This window comes from Coffea eugenioides, chromosome 10, assembly GCF_003713205.1.
Source record: "Coffea eugenioides isolate CCC68of chromosome 10, Ceug_1.0, whole genome shotgun sequence".
NCBI classification, from domain to species: Eukaryota; Viridiplantae; Streptophyta; class Magnoliopsida; order Gentianales; family Rubiaceae; genus Coffea; species Coffea eugenioides.
In genome coordinates this window covers 6,195,010-6,219,185 of record NC_040044.1, presented here as the reverse complement: position 1 = coordinate 6,219,185, position 24,176 = coordinate 6,195,010, and the positions used below count along the sequence as shown (strand labels likewise).

General features: G+C 35.6%; 3 protein-coding genes across 3 annotated transcripts; 2 read left to right on the top strand and 1 right to left on the bottom strand.

Moving 5' to 3' along the window:
• The first annotated feature begins 1,249 nt into the window (after positions 1-1,249).
• On the top strand, positions 1,250-2,913 carry LOC113749390 (28 kDa ribonucleoprotein, chloroplastic). The gene is made up of 4 exons (XM_027293112.1): positions 1,250-1,790; positions 2,021-2,119; positions 2,205-2,492; positions 2,650-2,913. Exons 1-4 carry the CDS (start codon positions 1,386-1,388, stop codon positions 2,764-2,766), a joined length of 909 nt encoding a protein of 302 aa, XP_027148913.1. The 5' UTR covers positions 1,250-1,385; the 3' UTR covers positions 2,767-2,913.
• Positions 2,914-7,564: 4,651 nt separating this feature from the next.
• Positions 7,565-8,908, top strand: LOC113748986 (blue copper protein-like). Its single transcript, XM_027292599.1, has 2 exons — positions 7,565-7,863; positions 8,319-8,908. Exons 1-2 carry the CDS (start codon positions 7,698-7,700, stop codon positions 8,729-8,731), a joined length of 579 nt encoding a protein of 192 aa, XP_027148400.1. The 5' UTR covers positions 7,565-7,697; the 3' UTR covers positions 8,732-8,908.
• A 6,451-nt stretch (positions 8,909-15,359) lies between these two features.
• LOC113748944 (classical arabinogalactan protein 5-like) lies at positions 15,360-16,146 on the bottom strand. Its single transcript, XM_027292549.1, has one exon. It carries the CDS (start codon positions 16,008-16,010, stop codon positions 15,582-15,584), a length of 429 nt encoding a protein of 142 aa, XP_027148350.1. The 5' UTR covers positions 16,011-16,146; the 3' UTR covers positions 15,360-15,581.
• Positions 16,147-24,176: the final 8,030 nt, after the last annotated feature.

Genomic DNA, 24,176 nt, shown 5'->3' with positions numbered 1-24,176 from the left:
TTGGCACAGTGTATTGAACTAAAATCTTGAAAGTAGACTTGGGATTGTCTTTTTCTTTTTTTTTTGACCAAATAATGGCAGAGATGTCAATGACGGTAGAGGTATTCTATCATGGCTAATTGGCTATAGTTGGTTCTGTTAACGGTTCTACGGGTGCATTCGGATCAAGTCAAGCTCAAACAACAAGGTAAAATAATTGAGCTCGAGCTCGTCAAACTTTTAGAAGTCGAGTTCAAGGTCGATTTCAGTTTACCTTACTCAAGCTCAAGTTTAATTAAATCTAATCGAGTCAAATTGAACTTAATCAAGTCTATTCAAATGTAATCGAATTTAATCGAGCCTATTCGAGTTTAATCAAACTCACGTAATAAAAATTAATATTTTATATAAAATTTTAAATAAATGATATTATTGACATTTCACAATAATAAATATTAAAAAATTAAAAGATATATATATATATATATATATATATATTATAAAAAGCTCAATTAGACTTGTCAACCTTGCAAATAAAAAATATTGGAGTTCGATCTTGACTCGTGAGCTCAAACGAGTAGTTCGAACTCGATCAAAATGAACTCAAATCGAGTTATTGACCAAATAGTTCGCGAGATCGAGTCGAATTACTTGGCTCAACATCACCTACAGTGAGTTGCTTTTTAAAATTTCAATCCGTCCTTGCATTTATGGTACGACATTAATTTTGTCACATTTCTGAAGTTACACTTCTCTAGCTGGTAATTCCACCTTATTTGTGATGAACTATTTTCTATCAGCACAATAACATGTAAGAATTTGGGGTTGTACATTAGCACTGTTTTCCTTTCCTATTTTCTTAGATAAAATGTGTTTGGTTAAGTACATCTCAATCGTTCCTCAAAACAATATTTTACCAATTCCGGTCCTAAATCCTAATACTTCCCAGTGGTCCGTAGCCATTCAAATTAACAATAAGAGGCAAGAATGCAAAAAAATTAAAAATCTAAAAAAAAAAAAAGGGTTTCAGATCTTCATACATAAACATTGCCACGTCATTTAAATTAAGAACCTGAAATTTCGTTTATTTAGCTATACAATAGTTAATTCCTGAGATCATAAAAAATGCTCAAATTATTTATAGAAAATAAAGGATATTTTTTTTCATTATATATATGCTTGTATATAAAATAAAGGATATTTTTCATTATATAAATACAATTATTTGTTATTCAGATAATTTTTTGTCATGTTCCCCCTTATCCAATCGCTCTGGTTCTCTCGTCATTCTCCCTTCCTTTCCTCAACTCCTCTATTTCCTCCCCTTCTGAAACAGGGTACCCAACCCCACAAACCATGAAAAGTCATTAGATTTTTCTTTTCAACTTTGATTTCTCTACCCATAAATGGCACTTCTTCGTCTTCTCCATTTGCCATCATGTCCCACAAACTTCTTCTGCTTCCACCAGAACCCTTCCTCAGCTTCACCACAACCCTTCACTCACAAACCTCCCACGCTCAACGCCACTCTCTCTTTTCCCTCTCTTTCATTCAAACTCCCATTTAAGTCCCAAAGATTCAATCTTTTTGAGTTCCAAGTCCCTTTTTCAGCCCAAGCCCAACCCATTACTCAAAATTCAGAAAATGCAGAAAAAGATAACCAAGAAGAAGAAGAAGAAGACGACGAAGGAGAAGGAGAAGAAGAAGAATTCTCTAAAACCAGAATTTTAGCTCAGAATGTTCCATGGACCTCCACTGTAGATGATCTTCGTCCTCTCTTTGAGAAGTATGGTACTGTTGTGGACATTGAGGTTGGTTTTCATTGCTTTTTGTTCAACTTCCAAAAAACAAAAAATACAACTTATGCTCAATCTAGATTGTGTTTTTTTTTTCTTTTTAGCTTGTTTTGTTTACTTTAAACATAACGGCTCCAGTTATATCTTGATTTTCTTGATAATCAGTGGAATGAATGTCTGAATTGTGAAAAATGTTAATATTCTGAATGATTTTTTTTTTGTTTTTATTTTTTCGTTTGTTTAAGCTGTCAATGTATAACAAGACCAGAAACAGGGGTTTGGCATTTGTTTCAATGGCTTCACATGAGGAAGCTCTGGCTGCTTTCAGGAATCTCGAATCGTATGTAAGCATATTCGATAAATCTTGGCTGTTTCTGGACATTGTATTTTTCATGGGATTATGTAAAATTCTGGTTATGTTGTGAATAGGATTATCAGGGTAGAGTGTTAAAGCTGAGTTGGGCTAAGCCGAAGAAAATCAAACCTGCTGCTCCTCCAAAGCCAAAGACATTGCCAATACACAACTTATTTGTGGCAAATTTACACTTTGCAGCCCGTGCCAAAGATCTCAAAGAGTTTTTCAATGCTAATAATGGAAATGTTGTTTCTGCTGAGATTATTTTTCAAGATAATCCTAGACGGTCTGCTGGTTATGGATTTGTTTCCTTCAATACTAAGGAGGAGGCTGAGGCTGCACTAGTAGGTTTTCAAGGGAAGGTAATCTTAGGTTTTATGCTTATTTCTTCTGATGTCATTTGATGTTGAAGGTTTATTGCACATCTGTATTTCTTTTTATGTTTTTTAGTTTCTCTAATCTATATTGAAGTGAAGAGCCTTTTCTCTTGTTGAACACTGAGAAAGTCCTTTGCTGCAGGAGTTTATGGGGAGGCCAATTCGAGTGGCACGCAGTAGAGGATTTTTAAGACCACAAACAAAAGCTGATGTTCAATCTGATATTACCACAGCTAAGTCAAATTCTTTAGAGAATTGAGAGATCCCTAATGGAGCATGAAGGTTAATTAGTTTATAGATGTGTTTTATATTTCTTGTAAAATTCTACTTACAAACTGCTAGATGCACTCAATTTTGTATAAGCATCTTGAGCTGAATTTTGAAGTTTCAGTTAGTTTTTCTTTTAGTTTTGTATTTAAAATACATTATCTTTTCTTTCTTTTTTTTTTAAAAAAAATCTTTTCTAGTGGCCTTTTGGGGGAAAGGAATGCAGATGTTTCCTTGTGTTACCAAAATGGTTGGCCTGGAGTAATCTTTCATTGAAAAAAAATATCCTCAACTCTCCTCAACTTATGAGCTAATTGTGTTTGCTTGCACATGCAATTTAGCATGTCATCCAGTCATAAGCATGGTGTTAAAAGTCTATGTTCAGTTCATTTTTATTTTTCTAATTTCTCATATAGGCAAATGGATATTAAATTTCCTAATTGGCAAGTGGAAAGGATATTCAAATTAACACTTGTGCACTCCATACTTTGTCATCAAGGTGGTATAGCTTGTACTATATCCCTAACTATTGCCAATTGTCTACTGGAGCTTGAATCCCCTCTTCACTTCTACTTGTTTGCATTAAACTGAAACTTTTTCTTCTATTAGAAAGGGAAGTTAGAAACTACAGAAACAGAGTTGTAGCATGTATTGATAAAGTCGAATTAAATTGATGAGATAAGAAATTCTGAGTGGCCATGTCCTTTGAAAAGAACAAGAAGATTGTATCCACAGATGAAAGAGCGGAAGAAAGATTGGCAAGGTGATCTGTGTCTATCAAATTCCATTAATGTTTGTGATCTTATACCCATTTTCATTTCTCTAGAATCAACTAACTAAACAAGTGGGAGAAGTTTCTGAATATCATAGAAACGGGCACTTGCAGTCTGGTTCTCACTTTTCCTTACCATTGTCAACCAGCAGTGACTAGGATTGGTTGGGCTGGGCTGCTTTCTAATTCTCTTGCTTTCTGTCATTACCGAAATAAGATTCCTAGTTAGACCAGCTGAAACTGCTGGTTCTGTCTGGCTTTGCAAACAATTTAAGTTTGTATCTTAAACTTTGCGTTATGATGGTATTGTCCTTAATTCAGCAAAAAGGAAGTAATCTCACTGACAAGCTGTTGCCTCTCTCTCTCCCCCTCTCCCTGTGTCTAATAATAGCAACTGTATTTGCTATGGTATTACCTCTTCGCAAGAAGCATCTGAAGGACAATTGATTATGAAGTACTACTCAATGGAAGACTTGTTTTCATTATTTGGATGAAGTAGACTTGTGAATATGGCATATTAAATTACTAAAGTTGACTATGGAGCGAGAATATACACATACACACACACACATTTGCCAGTTAAAGCAGGAGAGCAAACAGCATGTATTTCTGGGGTTACTATCTAAGGGGGTTTGGAATAGCTGAAGGGACACCAATGTTTCTGTATTACACTAGTTGCAGAAAATTGCCTGCCTCACAGTTGCTGAGGCTGGCTGAAGACTCAGATTGGTCTGAGCTGATGTGGCTCAATCAGGGTCAAAAACTGACCTTAGCAATTGCCTTGAGGCACCGCCCAGTTAGAGATGTATCTGTTCTGACACTTTCCTGTTATAGTGTAAGAAAATTCTGTTTATGTTTCAATCATGCTTCCATACGCTCAACCAGTGCTGTTCATGTTGTTAATAGGCAATGTGCTCTCTGTGAAATGACAACTGTTATTGTAAAACTTTGTTTCAAATAATTACCCAGCCTTAATCTGGAATGACATTTGATTCTATGCTTATGAAAGATGACTAGTATTAGGAGACTTTGAAAAGCTACTTGCACTTGTTGTGTCTCCTCTGTCCCTTACTAACTTTATTTGTCCAAAGTGGGAAGGGAGAGGTGGTGTCAAAGAACTGTATGTGACTAAGTTTTGGCCTTTGCATTTCAGCCATGCATTGTTTGGGATTTTTACTTAAATTAGCTTGCATTTGCTGTTTTAGGTTATGATACTTTCATATTATGAACTTCAATAGAACTTGCTTTTTGCTTTGGTGATTTTTGGCAATATGCATGATTTGATTGTTTTTCCAAGGCCTATCTAGTTTAGATACTCTTGTTGAAAGTGTCATCCTTTATCGCTTCCCCCCCCCCCCCCCTCTTCAAATGATGCTTGTTGGAAATAAGAATTTGAGAGGTTGATTATGAATTAGCTTATATATTATGCATGAACTGGATTATCTACTCCGTACAGGATAATAGATTCTAGTCTGTATCCGATAGATGTTTTGCTTGAGCACTCTGTTTAGGGTATTATAGATGTAGATAACTTTTGAGTAAACAAGGATTATTTGCTGGCACTTGGCATTTACATCAGGAAATCAAAAGTTTCTTTTCTTAGAGGAAAGTGAAACTAAGGTCTCCAAATTACCAAATTTTGGCAGATTTAAGGTCTCTAAGGAAATCATGCACAGACAAGGAGAGGGTGTAGAAGAACTGAGCTTGTCTGAGGTGGGACTAATAACTACTATCACTTTAACTTTGTCAAACATTTACGTATTGCCTGACCTTGAACTACTGATATGTGTTGTTACTGCAACTTAATTGGAGAGCTTCTTTAAGTTTCATTACAAGGGTCACTTATCTTCAAAATAGGATTCATTTGTCATCAGAAATATTTACAAGCAACATACCAAATATCACTTCTGTTATTTGCTCATCTTGGTGGGTTTTCCAGAATGATGCTTTTCTGCTTATCATCTTGAACTAGTCATGAAAATTTGAGTGTCGTGTTAAAAGATCATCACTACTCTCAAATCAACAAAGCTCCTGTGCAGTAATTTGTTGAAACTTAAAAAAAGTCACTGATTTAACAAAGTAGGATGGGCAGGCTGGTCATTCACCAGGAATGAGCTGAGTTCTGATTTCGTGCATGCTAAAGCGACCACTCATCCCCCTATTAATTTTCCTTCCTTAAATGATGCAAGAACCAACCATGCTTAATGCCAGTTTGCTATTAAGAATAGCAACCTTTTCCTCTTCTCCTACTACGTGGCTGATACGAAATCAGTTAGAATGTCATAGTCTTGTAACTAAATTCGTACTGTTCTTTCAAAGGTAATAATGATTCTGATAGTCTTAGACTATTTATTCTTGGTCCTGAAGTTAACATTTTTACTGAACTTGGAAACGTCATTCAAGTAATGCCGCTAAACTAGAAGAAATGGCGTTAGACAAAGCTGCAATCTCTGTTTTGAAATTTGTTGTCCTTCGTCGTTGATTAAAATTTGCTGTCTACTGAAGTAAGCATCAGCATTCATGCATATTTATGAGTCTTTTTTTTTTTTTTTCAAAGTCATCCCATTGAATGGATTTCCAGCTACTGGGGCTCAACCTGTGAATCATATTTCAGCATTGCATCCGAGAAGAATGCCATTTATGGATGATAGGTGCGCTTTCAGGATTTCCACTCTTACATTTTCATGGTAATTTTCTCTGCTGTCACGCTTAGGTGGCCAAGAAGTTTAGAAATAGGCAGAGGGATGGAAGAATCAGATGATTTAATTCAAAAAGAATGAGAATTATGGTAGGAAAGTAGGAACTAGGAACCAGAAATGTATGCATGAAACAAAAGAGCAGCAGTTGCTCCAAATTTTTCCGCCCCAGAGGCTGGCTAACTTCCCCAACCACTCACATACTTCCGCGTTCACCAAAAAGTATAGGATACCATGGGATGTGGCGGGACCATTTGATGTTGTAAGTGCGTTGTTAGGTGAGGTCTGTTGTGTTAAATGTATCAGTGTGCAACTGTTTAGCCAAGAATTCTTCAAAGAGGTTAATCAAGCTTTCTTGCAGGGAAAAAATGGATTTCTTAGCCACAAAACTTCACCTTTTACTTTTGTTGAAAAATTGAAAAAGAGGGGTGGGGGGGGGGGGTTAGGTTAATTGTTAGGGTCAAAATGTGGAATCCCCTGTTGGAAGTTGTAGTAGCAATGAAAAAATGAAGCTCAAAAAAAAAAAAAAAAAAAAAGCAGAGAGTGAAAAATCAAAGAAGATACTCATGAGTCATAATGACCAGCATCCATGTATCCAGCTGAACAGGATAAAGACTTCCACTTTCTTAGTTACCACTTCCGTCTTTTATTCATCATATGTAACTTTCGAATCCTGATCATATGACAATAGCTTTATGGTCTGAATTCTGAGAGCTCCATCCCCTTTTTTTGCTTCTTTTTTTTTTGTTGCTTATCTTATCTTTTGGTATGAGTAGGGCTCGCGAGTATGTTTGATTTGGCCCTTGGCATGATTATGTTCTCATCTAATGATGAGTGTAGGGAATCATTTTTCTTTCTCTCTCTCTTTGTTTTTTAAAAAAAATTTTGGGCATAGAGAATTTCTTTTCACCAACTTCAGAAATATCTAATGTTGGCCCTTGAACTTTGTAATTGCATTAGGCAAGATGCATACGCAAGAAGACAGAGAAAGATAACTAATAATAACTAAGGGTGGTAATTTGCTTGCTGAAGCATCAGACGTCCAGTTCCCTCTTTTGACAATTTTGGTTCTCTGTTTTTCCTGTGCTCTTCTGGAGACCGGTTTTTTTTTTTCCACAAGTCTTTATTTGCATAATACAGTAAAGACGAAAATTACTCCACGAATTAATATTGGATACTTCAAAATATACCATGTTCTTTGAAGGTGGAAAAATGACGAAATTAATAGCCACTTTATGCAAGAAGTAGGTATAGAGTCTAACCGAAGTTATCCCCATGAATGACTTCCTTTACAACCATGCACATAATCCTTACAAAATTAAGCGAACAACTCCATTTCCTTTTGTGTCATTATATAAGGGAACTCCCATTTCCCCCAGTTATCATCAATAACCAATACCATAGTCAAAAAAAACCTATATTGGATCCCTCTCCCACCACTTCTATTCATCCACCATGGCAAAACAAAGTTCTGGGATTTTATGCTTGATCCTGATCGCTTTTGCTGCTGTTCCAAGTTGGGCAACTGATTACACAGTTGGAGACACTTCTGGTTGGGCACTAGGGATTGATTATACCTCATGGACTGGTGGGAAGACCTTCAAAGTTGGCGACAACCTTGGTAAACTCTCTCAGCTTTCAAACCAGGAACAACTTACGTTACATTTGTTTTCTTAATTTTGGACATGGTGAAAGCATAAAGGAGGTGAGGATCAAATCCTAGAAAGAGCAACGACTAACTTATAGTAACAACCACACTGGCCCTTTGCGTCCTATTTTTACAGGCTAGCTAGGAACGTCCATTCTAGGAATTTGTTGAGCATGGATCTTGAAATTGGCGTTGTTCATTTTGTTATTGTAACCAAATCAATTCGTATTTTACGACATTACCTTGTTTTTTGGGAATGAATATACACAATTAAACCTGGTAAGGACATCCATTAGCCAACTTTTGCATCCTACATTTCACGATCTTACTAGCAGTAGTGATCCTAGTATTTTCTTGAGCATGTACAAGTCTTGAAATTTGTATTTATTCTTCTTCTGCACTTTTTTTTTTTTTTTTTCAATTTGCAGTATTCAATTATGCAACTAGCCATACCGTGGATGAAGTGACACAAAGTGATTATGGCACATGCGCAGTGGGAAATGCCATTAGTACAGACAACACAGGCGCAACTACCATCCCTCTCAAAACTCCCGGGACACATTATTTCATCTGTGGTGTCGTTGGCCACTGCGGCGGTGGGATGAAGTTATCCGTCACCGTGACAGGAGGAGGACCTACTGCATCTCCACCAGCTGGAAGCGGAACAACTACTTCTCCATCATCTGGCACCACTACTACTCCGGCAACCGCTACAACTACCCTAACACCACCTTCAAGCACCACAACTACTACCCAGCCATCGTCTTCAGCAGCTCTCACTCCATTTGGAGCCTTGTTTTTCACTTTGGTAGCTCTGATTTCTAAGTTGGTTATGTCTTAAAAGCTTAGCAAGAGGGCTAGTAGTACTTACTCTAGCCAGGATAGAGGCAGTGCCATTTTCCTGTTCTTTTGTGTTATTCAATCCTTGCTTTTCTCTTGTACTTTTTGTTGAGGTTGTCTTTGTCCTTGATTAATTAGCTTAATTAATAATTGTCCCATTTATTGGTTTAGTTGTTTATACTGAACAATTTGCAATTGGACATTCAGATTTGGGGTTGGGGGGGGGGGTGGTGGATCTTCAAGAAAACCTTCAATATTTTACCATGGATGGCTGCTATTGACAAATTTTATTTTGTGCAATGAACTCTCTTTTCTACCCACCAAAAAAGAAGAAGAAGACGAAGAACATTTAGCCATGGATAATATTGAGATGGAATCATGGAAATGAGGCAAATGTATATTCAAAAATAGGTCCTAGGGCGTCATTCAATTAGCTGGTAGACTCTGTCTAATCCTTCTAACACCTTTGTAGCAAGCAAATTTTGGTAAATTTAGAATTACTCTTTAGTATTTACCAAAAGGACGAATATTATGAAGGGTGGCAAAGATTTCAAAATTCATATGAAGGCCGAAATTTTGTACTGGAAATTCAATAAGATAAATTATACGTACTTTTGTGGTTTGCATAACATCCCAAGAGCCTTGGTTCCTGCGACTAGGCCTGTCAACGGGCCGGAATTTATTATTTCATACCCGGACCCGGCACACTATATCGGATCCGGATCCGATCCGTTTATCCAACGGGTCTTTTACTCTATGTTCCGGATCCGGATCCGGATTCGGGTCTACCCGAAAAAAACTAACAAAATTTATAATTCCTAACAAAAATGAGAAAAAAATATATTTATAAATTAATTTCTAACTAATACAAAAAAAATCAAATAAGAAAAGAAATCAAATTAACCTTACTCAAATACATCACCCTAATCAAATTATATTGATTAGGATCCGGGTCCAATTATATTGATTACTCAAATATATCATCCTAATCAAATTTAAATATATATTTTAAATTATTAATCCATTTATATCCGGATCTGGGTCCAATACGGGTCGGAATACTATATTCCGTATCCGACCCGTTTTTTTGTTTGACAAAACGGATCCGGATCCGGGTCCGGATAACAGAATTAAATCCCTACCCATACCCGGATAAATTTGACGGATCCGGTCACAGCCCTACCTGCGACGAAGCTCCATCAGCAACCCCTGGATAAAAATTCCTCTTGGTAATGGCATTTCTACTTCTATGGTCACACTACTCTTACACGATTTCTTTAGTTTAGGGTAAGTAGTAATAAATCCCCTTAAAGTTTTGGTCTCAAAACCCCTTCGCTTCCCAACCTTTATTTTTGAGCATTTTGCCCAATTCCATCAGTCAAAAGCAACGTTTGACTGTTACAAATTACTAAGGCCTTATTTGGATTGTAAATATTTAAAGAAAATTTTTTACGTTTTTCGTTAATATATTTTTTAATAACCTTTTTATCTCACATAAATCAAATTTTTATAATATACTTTTCTATAAAAACTCCAAAAAAATAACAATCCAAAAAGGGTTCTGTACTTTTGAAAACGCCCATGTTTCTAGTAGTTGGAACTTTTAGACAAAATTACACTGGTGGGTTGCTATATCATTTTTCTTTTGACAAATAAATGGCTAAATGCCATTAAAAAAGTCCAAAAATTTTTTAGTCAAATGTTGGTACTAGTTTATTTGTGTTATTTATTGAAATTCGTTTACATAAAAAGTAATTGATTTGGTAATTTTTTTAGTGTTACTTATTGAAAATTTTTGCAAAAAATCTAATTAACTTTTTTATAGACTCATAAAGCATGTAATTTTTTCAAGTTTTTGTATCCAAAAATCTTGAAGTCAAAGGAGATTGGTAGCACATTGCAAAATTGCTAGCTGAAAAAACAACTCTTTAGTAATAGATGGATACGAGAATAAAGAACACATTGAAGGATAGATCCTGAATATATACGTTTTTTATTTGTAATTACATTAGCTGTGTATATGTACATACATAATCCCAAGTCCAAAAAAATATTGTACATTTCTTGATGTTAGGACAAGGGTAATTTTTCAAAAAAGTTTCAACTAGCAAGAATAAGGGCACTTTTAGGAGTTCAGTAATTTGTAATGGTCAAATATTACTTTTGACCGACGAAAGAGGACAAAGTGCTCAAAAATAAGGATTAGGGGGTAAAGTACTCAAAAATAAAGATTAAGAGGTACTGCAATTTAGCCTTTAGTTTATAATAATAGTAAAATTATTTTTTTAAACTTTTCTAAATAAAATACATGTTGCCCCCATACTTTACAAATTTCATGTATACACACCTCATTGTCGAGGAATTTGGCATAGATATCACCATGGGGCCTTTTATGTTTAATTCTTTTTTCCCTGGTGGTAAACTAATAATTTAAACAAATGGAATGATATAATGTGCAACTCATTGTCGAGGAATTTGGCATAGATGCCACGAAGGGTCTTTTTTTTTTTTTAAACTTCTTTTTTAGGCAGTAATCTAATTTAAGCAAAGAAAAACAATAACCAAGCATGATCACCACTAATTTAGAGTTGATAAATTATTTAACTTTGATATATGCTCATTAGCGAGGCATTATATAATTTACCAGTCATTGAAAATTGCAAAAATAGGCTTTATGGCATGTAGTGGCAGTCAAAATTGCAAATAGACTGAGTTAAAGTCACTTGGAATGGAGACTGAGCTATAAATAATAGTTTGCTCGACTGGCTTGGAATGGTAGTAGGCTTGCGGTCGTTTTAGAAAAAGAAAATGTACATGATTAAACTAACCTTTTCTCTTTGTTGTTATGTCAATAAGGGCATATTAGGATTTTTGAAGAGAAATGTGGTATATCGGGTCTATATAAAAATAGAGGAGGTAGGTAGAGTTACTATCGAGCCGAGTCGAGCTCGAGTAGCACCATACTCGAACTCAAACTCGATCAGAATCAGTGCTACTCGAGCTCAAGCTCGAGCTCGAACGAGTAAATAAATTTGGATTCGAGCTCGACTCAATAAAATAAAATTAAACTCGAGCTCAACTCATTTGAGCTTGAGTAAGCTCAAGTAAATATCAAGCCCGATCTACTCGAGCTCAAGCTCGAGTTTTCAACTAAACCTATTAATTTTTTTCAAAATATATAATATATAATATGAATATAATATAAATATATAATATAAATATAATATGAAAACTTGATTAAGCTCGTTGAGCACTTGAGTATTTATTTTTGGAGCTCAAACTCGACTTGTTGAATGTAACGAGTAGCTCGAACTCGGTTTGACCGAGCAAATCGAGCTCGAGCCAAGCTTTTGACCAAGCCGCTCGCAAGCTACTCGCGAGCGGCTTGACTTGATTGCACCCCTAGAGGTAGGTGTAATTTTTAAAAATTAAAAGGAGGTGGCTGCAATTGTTATAAACCTTAGGGGAGGTTTGTGAAATTATCCCACTGTTTAACTTTGATATATGCTCATTAGCGAGGCATTATATAATTTACCAGTCATTGAAAACTGCAAATAGGTTTTATGGCATGTGGTTTGACGTCATATTTACCACTCAAAATTGCAAATAGACTTTGTGATTTGACGTCATATTTTCTTTGCTGAGCCATTTATAATTAAGTAAGCCATAATTTGAATTAATCTACCATGAGTCGTGCCAAACTCAGTGCCTTAGAATTGTAGTTCGAAATTCTTACCCAATGCTATCGTGCATCTCTAGTTATTACCTAATATTACGTGTATCCAAGATGGACAGTACATAGTAATGGACTTGTCAAAAAATTTGGGTCAGTCCTGCAGTTCATCGGGCTTTCTTTGACCCAATATTTGAAAGCCCAATATCTACTACAATTAATTTTCATGTTCAATGTAAACTAATTTTGAGTTTTGGAATCTTTTAAAAAAAATTGATGATAAGTTTGCTCTATCATTCATATTTAATAATTCTTAATTTTCAGTCTATAGCGTGAATTCCACGGCAGGCAATTGTGTCCTTGCATGAAAAATGTAAGATCTGATACAATTGGCAGCTGAACGGATGTTTTGTAAACACAAATGATTAACTTGCTATGTTGTTCATATTCAAGTAATAACTAACCATTTTTTTTTTTATATGGTTCATCATGAAACTTTAAACTCCACGTTGCAACTTCATATTGGCATGGACGACAAAAGTTGATTTGCAGTTGGTGTTAAAAAGATGGGTTGCCTGTATACAACTTTCCAACAACTTTTTTGAAATTCTTAATTGAGATTTGCCAACATGAATTGATACCACCAGATTCAATAGCAACTAATTTTGCCATTTTCTTCTTTTGTGGTGATAACCCAACTGACAGCTCAACGAAATTCAAAACTACAACAGGCACTAAATTAATAATTAATATAAATATTTTTTAGAACAGAGAAAAGGGTAAAATGGAAATGGATCAACTTTAAAAATTAACCATCTAATTTTTCAACCAAATTTTGAATATTGAGAATAGTTTGTGGATAAAATTCAAATGTTTAAAAGTAGTTTTGAAGGATAAAATCCAATAAATGGTGAAATCCTAAATAGTTATGTCTGCCACAAATTCGAAAAGATAATTAAGCCAATTTGAAATTTGATAATTATAGGAGCCATTGCAATCCGAACCTGAAGTGTCTTAAATATAAAAACCTCTAAAATTAGGTCTTGGCTTTTCATGAAGGTATTATAAATTTTCCTGTCAGCGTCCAAATGGAATGTTAGCCTGAATAGGCCCAATGAGTCACTGACCCTAATCATTATATACAGGTCTTACGAGTCCCATCCAGAATATGAATGCTGAGATATTTGCTAGATAGGAATTACGTGTTACAATATTGTCAATAAATGCTTAAACTTTTATAGATAGAATTACAATTGTATTTATGCGGTTACAGTCTTCGATCTATATGATTACTTTATTGATCAACGGTCCTCAAAAGTGATGGTGATTTATTCAATTGAAAATCTCCAGGCCATGCGATCACATACTTTATTGATCAACGGTCCATATAAAAGTGAGGGCGATTGATTCAATTGATCGTAGACTTCAAAATGCTAAAATCTACACCTGATGTATAAATTGCGAAATTAGTTAGTGTAATAACATCCAAACTATGCGAATTGTGATAAAAAAAATTCATGTGTTTTATGAATGTAGTGGTGTTTGGATCAAGGATTTTGAATGGATTTGAATTTCAAAACCTCCACCACCACACCAAATCCACTTATGATGCATTTGTATTTAAAGCACAATCTCATTTCAAATTCTTCATCTCAATTATCTTCCAATCACAATCATCATTCCGATTACCATCATAGTGATGCAATGCATTTGTAATTAAAACACATTTCCTTCTCTTCCAACTTCACCATGACCATGCGCTTTTGGAGCAGACACAAGAACTACTACAATTTGCTTTATTTTGTGGAGGAGGAGGGAATACATGCAACGTGAACAACCTACTGGTATTTAATCTACTATTTCTAGAATAGTTAACCATCAAGAGAGTTTTAAACTTCTATTTGAACGTAGGCCAAGAGATTAAACTCATTATCTATGTTCTAAAAATCAAGACTTTTCTAAAAATGTCATCAACTGATGCCTATGCACCCGTCTGAATCGATGATAGTTCAAATCCCTTCAAATTCTCCTCGAGTCTCTTCAAGTCTTCCCTTAACCTAATACACAGTAAATTTAGGTCTATGATGTCCGGGGAAATAAAAAAACCCTACTAGTATTTGTTTACTAGACTAGTCATGGAAGGTCGGTTTTTAACCCCAAATGTTGGTTGGTGTATTTTGTGACAACTGTTTAAAATCCGACGACCATCTTTAGGCATTGACACCAAAACAAACAAGGCAACAAACTTGTTTAATACTACTAGTAATCTTTTGGGGGCTCCCACCCTTGGCGCTATGACGACGGAGGAGCACATGGGGGGCTTTTCTGTACGATAAGGTTCCCCAACAGCTGTTCTCTCCACGTGACACACACACACTAAAGCAGTTTCCAGACTCCCATAAAAAGCATAAATAAACATACTTCATCATTTACCTAAACAGGCACCAAAATTCAAAAAAAAAAAAAAAAAACTCTCGCCACAGCACCACACCCAGAAACGGTGCAGACTTCTTTTAGATATTTTGATGACGCCTTGGCCTCTACTTAGAGACAAATTGCGAAGTCACACACTGTCGATTATGGGTCAAACGAACAGTTTAATTATTACTGTTTCGAAAATATTAACGCTGTACAATTATCACAAAAGTTTTTTTTTTTTTTTTTACAAAAAAGTTTAATTATCACAAAAGCTATGATAATACTTGGAAGTTAATTTGAGCTTACCCAAAAATAATGATCTGTTCGATAAGTGTTAGATAATGATGACAATTAATATAAAAAAGCGCTGACGATTACTGTATATATTTGTTTCACGGGATTAATTATCTGAAAATCAAAATAAGATACTAATAATTATTTTTTCCCGTACTAGAATTAGTAAAAGAACTGTGTGTTACTCTACTAACACGAATATCAAAATTAGTAACAAAATATTATAAAAAAAAAGAATCCATAATAATAATAAATCAACAATAATGATAATAAATCAAGTGCACAGACCAAAAGGCAAAAAAAAAAAAGAGTAAATCAAAATAATGTACTCATCATCATCGTCACCAGAGCTACTATCATCACTACCACTGTCGTCACCGTAAAATGATTAAAAAAAAAAAGAACAATAAATATAGATGCTAAAGAAAGTCTAGTGGAAAACAAATCTCGCCGGATCGGAGAAGATCTAGAACAACAAGGCGGCAGCAAGGAATGCTACGCCAGCAGATCCAACGACGGTGACTCTGTTCAATGCAGCACCGTTACCAGGAGTGGAAGCGGGAGCACCGTTAGGAGTGGAAGCTGGAGCACCAGAAGGATTGCCAGCGATGGACGACGGAGAAGTAGCAGAAGGACCAGAGGCAGGGGTAGCAACGGTTGAAGGCGATGGTGGAGAAGCCGCGGGACCGGCGGTTGGCGAGGTCTTGGGAGCGGAAACCGGTGACGTCGCAGCAGCGGAGGGAGTCGGTGCGGTAACTGCCTTGTTTGGTGATGCTGCTGGAGCCGGTGATTTCTTCGGTGAAGCCGCCGGTGATGCTCCCGGTGCTTGAGCCACCGCTGCTCCAACCACAACAGCGAACATCATCAAAGCCAAAACCACTCTTGAAAAAGCCATGTTGTACACAGAGAGAGAACAAACAAAGGTTTTCTCAACAGAGGAAAGAAAAAGAGAAAGCGAGCAGCTTTAGCACGCAGTATAGGGCGAGAGACGAGGATTTCTGTAGCGGGGATCTGAGGAGTCGTAAAGGGTAGGAGGAGGATATATATAGTGGTACGAGAGGGAAAAACAGGACTACTTTTTAATTAAGAAAACTAAGTCGGTTTAAGGAAATACAATAATAAATGTTGGGAAATTTTAAGGAAGCCGTAAATTGGACCTGGGAGCTAATGATTGGATGACAACTGGACCACAGGCTGGGGAAAGTCGGGGCGGTGATGGGGAGAGTTGGAGACGCGGTAGGGTTGCTTTTTTGGAGTGATCTATAGCGTACGCGTGGAAGGCGGTGTGGATCGGACGGGTGAGGTTGGTTTGGGAAAGAAAGATTCTGAGGGCCGTTGGATCATTAAATTAAAAAATAAATACTACTATTGTGACAAATGTTTTCTGGTTACCGTTATGATTGGCACGTTGGGCAGGGCGATGATGGGGACAGGGAGGACAATGCTTTTCTTTGTAATTAATAATGATCATGATTACGACTTCCAACGGAAAATTACAGATCATAGATTTGTTTAAATTTAAATGTTTTCTGTGATAGGGATGGTCAATAATTTTGTTGCATTTGCATGCATGTATTAATTTAATTTGTGTTGTAAAGTTAGAATTAAAAAAAATATACGCATCACAGTTTGGTATTATTATTATTGCATTAGCAGCTGAGAAAAACTATATGACTGTGTGTGGATCACTACTACAAAAATGACCTTTAGTCACACACTTAATATGACATTTTTCTAAAAGTGTCACAACAGAAAGTTAAGGTAACATGCAGTAGGGAATGTCATTAAAGTGACAAAGAAAATGAGGAGTACGACGTCGTATCAATCTGACTTGTCCAAATAGAAGTAAAAAGTGAAAAACAAAAGCGGGAAAGGGAATGGCGCTACACTTCAGCGCCATATTTTTTGGGGAAAAATTCTAATTACTCCGATGAATCCAATGAACTTTACTCTTTGTTCATCCTAGTTCTCTCTCCTAAAACCTTCAATCACGTTAACTCTCTCTGTAAAAAGCCAAAATCCTTCACCCCTCTCACAACCGAATCCCTTGTTTCTTTCTCTTTCTTTCACCCGATTTTTAATTCTCCCCAATTTGAAGACAAACATGTGAAGGACTTGTTCTCCTACTTACAACAACATCTGAAGGAAGATTACTACCAGGTAACCTATACATTTTAGACAAAATTGATAGCTTTTTTTTTTATTACTTTATTTCTTCTCCGGGGACTGCGTGGGAAATGGGGCAGGAGCAAGGTGGGTGACGGAGAGGGTGCCCAGGCAGTGCTAGAAAGACATGAACGTGGTTGAAGTGCCCACGTTTTTGTTCATAAGAGATGGAGAAATTTGTGGGAGATAAGTGGGATCTGGCAAGGGAGAACTAATCGGTGAAATTCTTAGATACCAAGGAGTTCGAGTGACTTAGGTCAAAAGAACAAACTGGAAGATTCACCAGCAAATTACACAATTTAATTGGCTGTGTGAAACTTTGTAACATAAAAGCAAAAGGGATATAGCTTATTTATTTATTTATTTTTCTGTTTGTATAACTGCGGCCCTTACTTTAGTTACTTATTTCATGTGTTAATCAAGCTTTAATTTTATCACGCCACAATTCTGTTTTAAGACCGAAAATCATATTTGTTTTTCTCCTTTTGGTTCTCCATCGGAACTAGAATCGAAAGCTTTCAATTGGAGTCGATATGCCATAAAACTGAAGCTTTATTTACTCAATTGCAATTCTGATAGGAAATCCTACGCAGGATTAATAGCAAGCAACTGATGACTAAAATCGAAAATCCCTTAAATATTCCATTTGCTAAGATGAGGAAAAAAGGGGGCTAAGGTTATTTGCTAGGTATTCCATTTGCAAGCTTCTTGAGAATTTTTTGGTTGACATGTATGTTAAATATGTGCTGATTCTACAACGCTTTCTCATTTGGTAATTTGCTAAATGCTAATAAAGACTATAAGCGTGGCTAGTGGATTTGCCTAGAAACATAGTAGTTATTTGGTTTTTAGCAATTGTCGATACTAATATTGATATCTTTGTTTTAGATTGAAGAATTATTGTTGAGGTGTCAACCTGGTTTTTGACTTGTTAACATTTGCATTATTGGTATTGAACTTGATATAGAATGCTCTATCCGTAAGATTCTAATGCAAAGTGCATCTTACATACATAGCATATATCAAGTGGTGACTAAGTCAAGCTTATTCCATCAATGCAGTTTCAAGTTTGTAGCAGCCATCATCTTCGATTCCATCTAGCGAGCATTGATCGTTGATTCCCTTTCCACTTGGAGCAAATTGGAGTTGTTGGTAACCAAAATTATACATTAAGTTTCTGCTACTCTTAGGTTACCAATACATTAAAGTTCATGGCAGTTATTTTCAATTGGATAGAACTTCTATTGCTGATTAGTTGGGTTGCTAATATTTTGTCCAAGTTCTCTATCTCAAATTGATATTGGCTACATTATTGGACTAATTTTGTATTCCGTAGACTGTTATTCTTTTGTGCCTACCATCTGTTCGATAGTTTGTGTCTTACAATCTGGAATTGAACTTTTGTTGTCTTTCCTTTTGATATCATTCTGTTTTGATACTTTTGGATTAGTTCTTATTACTCAAAAGTCTATAACACCTGGATATGTGAACATTCTGTTTTGATATGTCTAGAACACTTGGATTAGTTCTTACATTCTGTTTTGATACTTGGATTAGTTTTCTTATCTAAGTAAATGTTTGATGCAAAAATCAGTAATAGTTTAGGTAGAATTATCTTGTAGATGCTAATGAAGCTTTCTTTTTTTTTTTTATATAATTAGAATCTGTGTGAACATGGATAAAAGATGGATGAGTATGTCACGATCAAGTGATTAGTATAAAGCTGGTTTAGAAGATTTTCTTGATTTTGATGAGTATATGCTGCTCACCATCCATTGTTTGATTTGTTGCTTTTCACTTTATGTCTAGCATGAGGAACAGAGGAAATGGAAAGATTAGGATATTCCTGTTGTATAAACAGTAGCGTTCAATTGCAGTTTGTATTTTTTCTGCTACAAGTTCAGTTAGGTTGATTCAATACCTGTAAGATTTTCTCAATAGTATTTATCCCAAGCATTTTCTGGATACTAGCTAACCAGTAAACCTTCATTGAATAACCTAGATCTGGATTACATTTTACTCTTTTGGTTTTCTAATTGACGTTTATTTCTAATTGACGTTTATTACTGATTCCTTTGTAGTGTTTGTCAAGGGCACTGCACACTGAGAACCCAAAGTTGCTCATGGCAGCCTCTACTGTATTCCTTCCAATCCAACCTCTGATGGTTTCTGTAGTGCATACTGGGATGATGGAGGTAATAGGCGTATATGCATATTTATGAGTTGATTCATAAGCCAGTATGCAGTCTATTCTAAGTCTTGTCTTTTGACCCTCTTAAGTGTAACTAAGGCCTGGGAGGCCTCAGGAACGAGCTAAAAGAGTTTAGACCCAATCCTTTCCTTTGTGGCATGCATTCTGTGTTCCAAGTCTTATTACTTGACTGGCATAATATACATATATAGCTTACTATTGCCACTTAGGTATGCAAGATTGAAGTTGTAGTTCCTTGGAGTATGGAATCCAACTAAATTCTGGTTAACATAATTATAGAGCTGGAATTAGTGGAAGCTGAAACACAGTTTACTACATAGCTTGTAGTGCTTTAATTTTCTTGGTTGTTTATGCTCATGTCCTCATCTAGCATGAGACACATTGAAGATTTGTTGCTCTTCTGGTGATAGGAGGAGAGAGGAGGCAAAGGGAATATTGCTCGTGCCTTGGCCTGACCTAAAGTGTCTCTCACTTGTTTGAAATCTAATATTGTCCAAAGTAGGTTATTTTAGCATTTGGTCAGATTGTAATTGATTAGTAGACAAGATATCCATATGCTACTGATTATTGATTCAAGAATTTGTCTTTACATCATCAATGACCTCCGCATCCTTTTTAGAACCCAAAAAGATGAAGCCAAGTTAGCTGCTTAAGTGATCTGTCAAATGTGTTTCCTAGTCCTACCATCATAATACCTGAGAAGTATAAAATATTGTCCACAATTGACCTTCCTTGGGCCTTCTCAGTTGCTGCACACGCTGTCCTGGATCCATTGAGATTCCATAGCTTGCAACATGCGAGTTTAAACCTAGTAATCTTTTTATCTTATCTTTATCATTTGTTTAACTTAGTTTTTATTTATTTTCTAACATTAAAACTGTAAAAGAAGAGTTGTAGATGTGATTTGTAACTCCTATTTCTTGGTTTATGACACTTGTAGATGAATCTTGAAGAAAACTAAAGGATCCTTGGGTCAAATGGCCATTTTTTGAAGACATTGTCAAGGCGTTTTTTGTTGAGCTCTTGTTGAACTATTGCTTCTTTGATATGTATTGGCAATGCTATTGCAATACTCATGACTGTTGAAAAATCTCTGAATTAGCATGTAATTTGTTGACATAGCAGCCATGTAAGTTGCTTGGATGATGTACTTTTGCACCAGTTTAGTTGATTGTATTGCACTAACTACTATGAAAATGTAAATCACTTTGGTTTTCTTTTATATGGTGGTACTAATAACTTTACTATTCCAAAAATTAGAATCTACATTGTGCAGGCAGGATGAAATGTGATTTCTACTTTTGGGTATAAAAATCCGGATGGTATACAGGGCTAATGCAATATGATGTATTGACACTTAAAAGTGTCACCACTTTGATTTTTGCGGTTCATAATATTCACAAAATTTCATGTTAACAAGTGTCAGAACAACCTAATCTAGTTACACCATAAAAGCGTCATAATATTTCATTCTACTTATACTGCAAATGTGTCATAATATCTTATTGTACTTACACAATAGAAGCGTCAAGATAGATCCAATATATGACAGTTAAGAGTATCACTTTAGATTCATATAACCTTAACTCTTCTCTAGCATTTCTTGTCATTTGAAAGTGTCATTAAAACGATAAATAATGACGTTTACAAATGCCAACAGAACTATAAATTATGACTCGTGTAACTGTCATAAAACTTATAGTGACGCTGAAATGGACGACGTTTCTAGCATAGCGTCATTATAGATCAAACGTCATTACATCAAGCTATAATGACGCTTTTAAATGTCATAAAAGGACATTTTTGTAGTAGTGGATGGGGTTGTTAATTGAAACAAAACAAAATACTAGCTGTAATTGAAAGTTCTTTAACATTCATATCATCGTTGGACAGACAAAGAAATATAGGCAAATACTAACCACTGAACTCGGGTCCAATGGCCACCAAAAAAGAGCTAAAGTCTCCCTATGTCAGAAGTTCGAATCCTATCTGTAGTGAAAAAAATAAAAAACAAGTGTCAGAACATCCCTTTGATCTAGTAAGTTTTTGTACCTACTAACCCCTCGTATTAAAATGTTAAGCTGAATCACAAACTAATGGATGTTGGATGTAGATCAAGACTTCAAGAGTTGAAAGACATGCATTGAAGAGCTGAATTACAAATCCAAACCAGGAGTAAGGTTTTCAAAAGCTTAAACAAGTGGAATGAAAATCCAAAACTTGTTGGTTAAGTTACAAGCTTGAGTTCCAGTTGGTATGCACACCACCAGTTTCTTAAAAATTTTTTTTTTTTTTTTGGGTGGGGGGGTGCATAAATCAATACAGTTGTTCTGAACGACTAATTTGGTGTGTCAACTGTCAATAATGAATAAGACGTTAACTGGCACAAGTGTTTGGTCTTTGTTTCAAGAATCGCTTTAGACAATTGTGCTTTGCGGAAAGAATACACAGATACTAGAATAAATTCCCACAAAACATGTGCCATAACCCATCGCAAGGGGGACGAAGCCACGAAGAGCATGCGGTGGCACGCTAGTATAGGACACAACATTGCCAAACCAGCTATCATAAGGTTGATTGTAAGTAGCCAAGCTTGTCGGGAATGAAATATTTTGTTCATAATATGCTTACTTCTTTTTTTTTTTTATTCTTTTTACCGTGACAAACTGATCTGTGATTTAGGTGTGTTAACCTTAACGAGTGCCTACTTTCATTAGAAAAATTCTTAATATGATAGATTAAGTGTGATTTAGGAATACTAACCCATTAAAAAAAAACACTCACTAAAGAAATCCTTCGAATAAATGCTGATACGATAGTAACTTCATAGCGGCTACTTGCTAGGTGGAATCGTTTGAGACGTCCATATAGAGTTTGATTCAGGGATCACAAATTTTTGGCTGCCGGGTTACTCTATCAGAACCAATTAAGTCACACCTTTTATAGAATTCCTCATGGGATTTTTTCTTGACAAGAAAAGAGTTTCTGGAGAATGTCCTAATTTCCAACGTCTACAAAAAGGGCATTGCAAATCTTTTGCTTGTTGGTTAATTAAATTGGGTCTGTTGATTCAAGGGAACTTCTGTCTTCCCATCGTACCAAAATTATATATGAATATTTCGTCTTTAAGACTATATTAACTTTTCTTGTCTTGTACTAGTTGATTGAGCTTCTTAAAGCTAGCATGCTGTGAATTTGGCTTGCCGTATAATAATGGTGAACAATTCAATTTAAGCTAAGCTCCATGAGTCCATGGTATTTTGGTCATATGAACGAGTCCAAGTTTCCATATTAACTAATATTGTCAAAACCCAAGGAAAAGATGGAAGATATAACTTTTACCATATTCGTGAAAGCTTGAACATAATTATCTCCACTTTTCCAATTCTCGACAAACCTTGAAGTTGAAGGAAGGAAAGATAAGGGTTTACTTCTCTTAGCGTAAATTGCTGCTGATTTTATTAGTTTTGTTAACCACTACTCCAACTTGTTCCTTTCCGTGTTAGGGTAGGAAGCGTGTTGTTCATCATTTGTTTCACGCGTTTACTTAGTACTGAAAAGATATATTAATTCCAAGCCCATGCCTAATAAACCCAAAGAAAAAAAAAATTGAACATATACCATTTCCAAGGAACCAGCTACTCCTAGAGTCCTTGGTCACCAAGAGAGTTTTAAGGCCATGTTTGATAATCCAATTCAATATTTAAATTTAATGGATTCATATTTTAATATATTCGAACCGATTGCTAACTAAAAATTGAACATCTGAATTAATTAAGTGGCACTGAGGCAAAACTTGCTTTCAAAAGTAAGTGATAAACTATTCACTTATCACTAATATATGATATACACTCAAATATATTAAATTTAATATTTAATAGATTCAGATTTCAGATTTTAGACTTCGATTTTCAGACTTCAATTTTATCAAATGCACCTACTTGGGTCTAAATCCAAGTTTTTTAGAAAAATTTCGCCAGCGACGAGTGCCTACGGACTAGGGGTGGTTCAATTCCGCCGGATTTTTCCGTTGATTCCTTTGGATCTCCCCCTTCCTTAATATAGAGTAGGAATGGATGTAGAATAGAATTTATCGTATCCGAAAAAAAAAAAAAACCCATTTCCAAGTCTTTTCGTGGTTGTGGTCATTTATGAGAGATTCAGAAAACATATAATCTGCCCAATATTTGCCATTTGGACAATGGACATCCTTCATAGTTCATTCTATCCCTCTTGTTTCGCAGATCTTCAATCAAGATTTATAGCTCATACTGCTTTAGTTTCTTTTAATATCCCGCTAATAGTTCCTGATAGGCAAATTTTTACCAAAACACCTCGACTTCTTATTGGAAGTTTTGAAGTTTAAGGTTAGTCCGCACAGTCGCAAGCAACATGTTTTCATGAACAATAGTTAAGTAGTAAATCTTAACCATTTAAACATGCAAGCAGACACATTAATACGGCTACTCGTGACTTTGTCGAAAAACTACACATAACACAACAAACTCATGATTTCCCTCCTCCTCCTCCTCTTCTTCTTCTCTTTTCTGGATATGATTAATACAATTCTTTTCCATGGCATTTGAAAATTGCAAGTAAGAGATCTTGAATTTAAAATCTTTCACTTAAAAAAAAAAATAGCAAAAATAATCGCTTACACCCCACCTGTAACCGTCGGTGCAT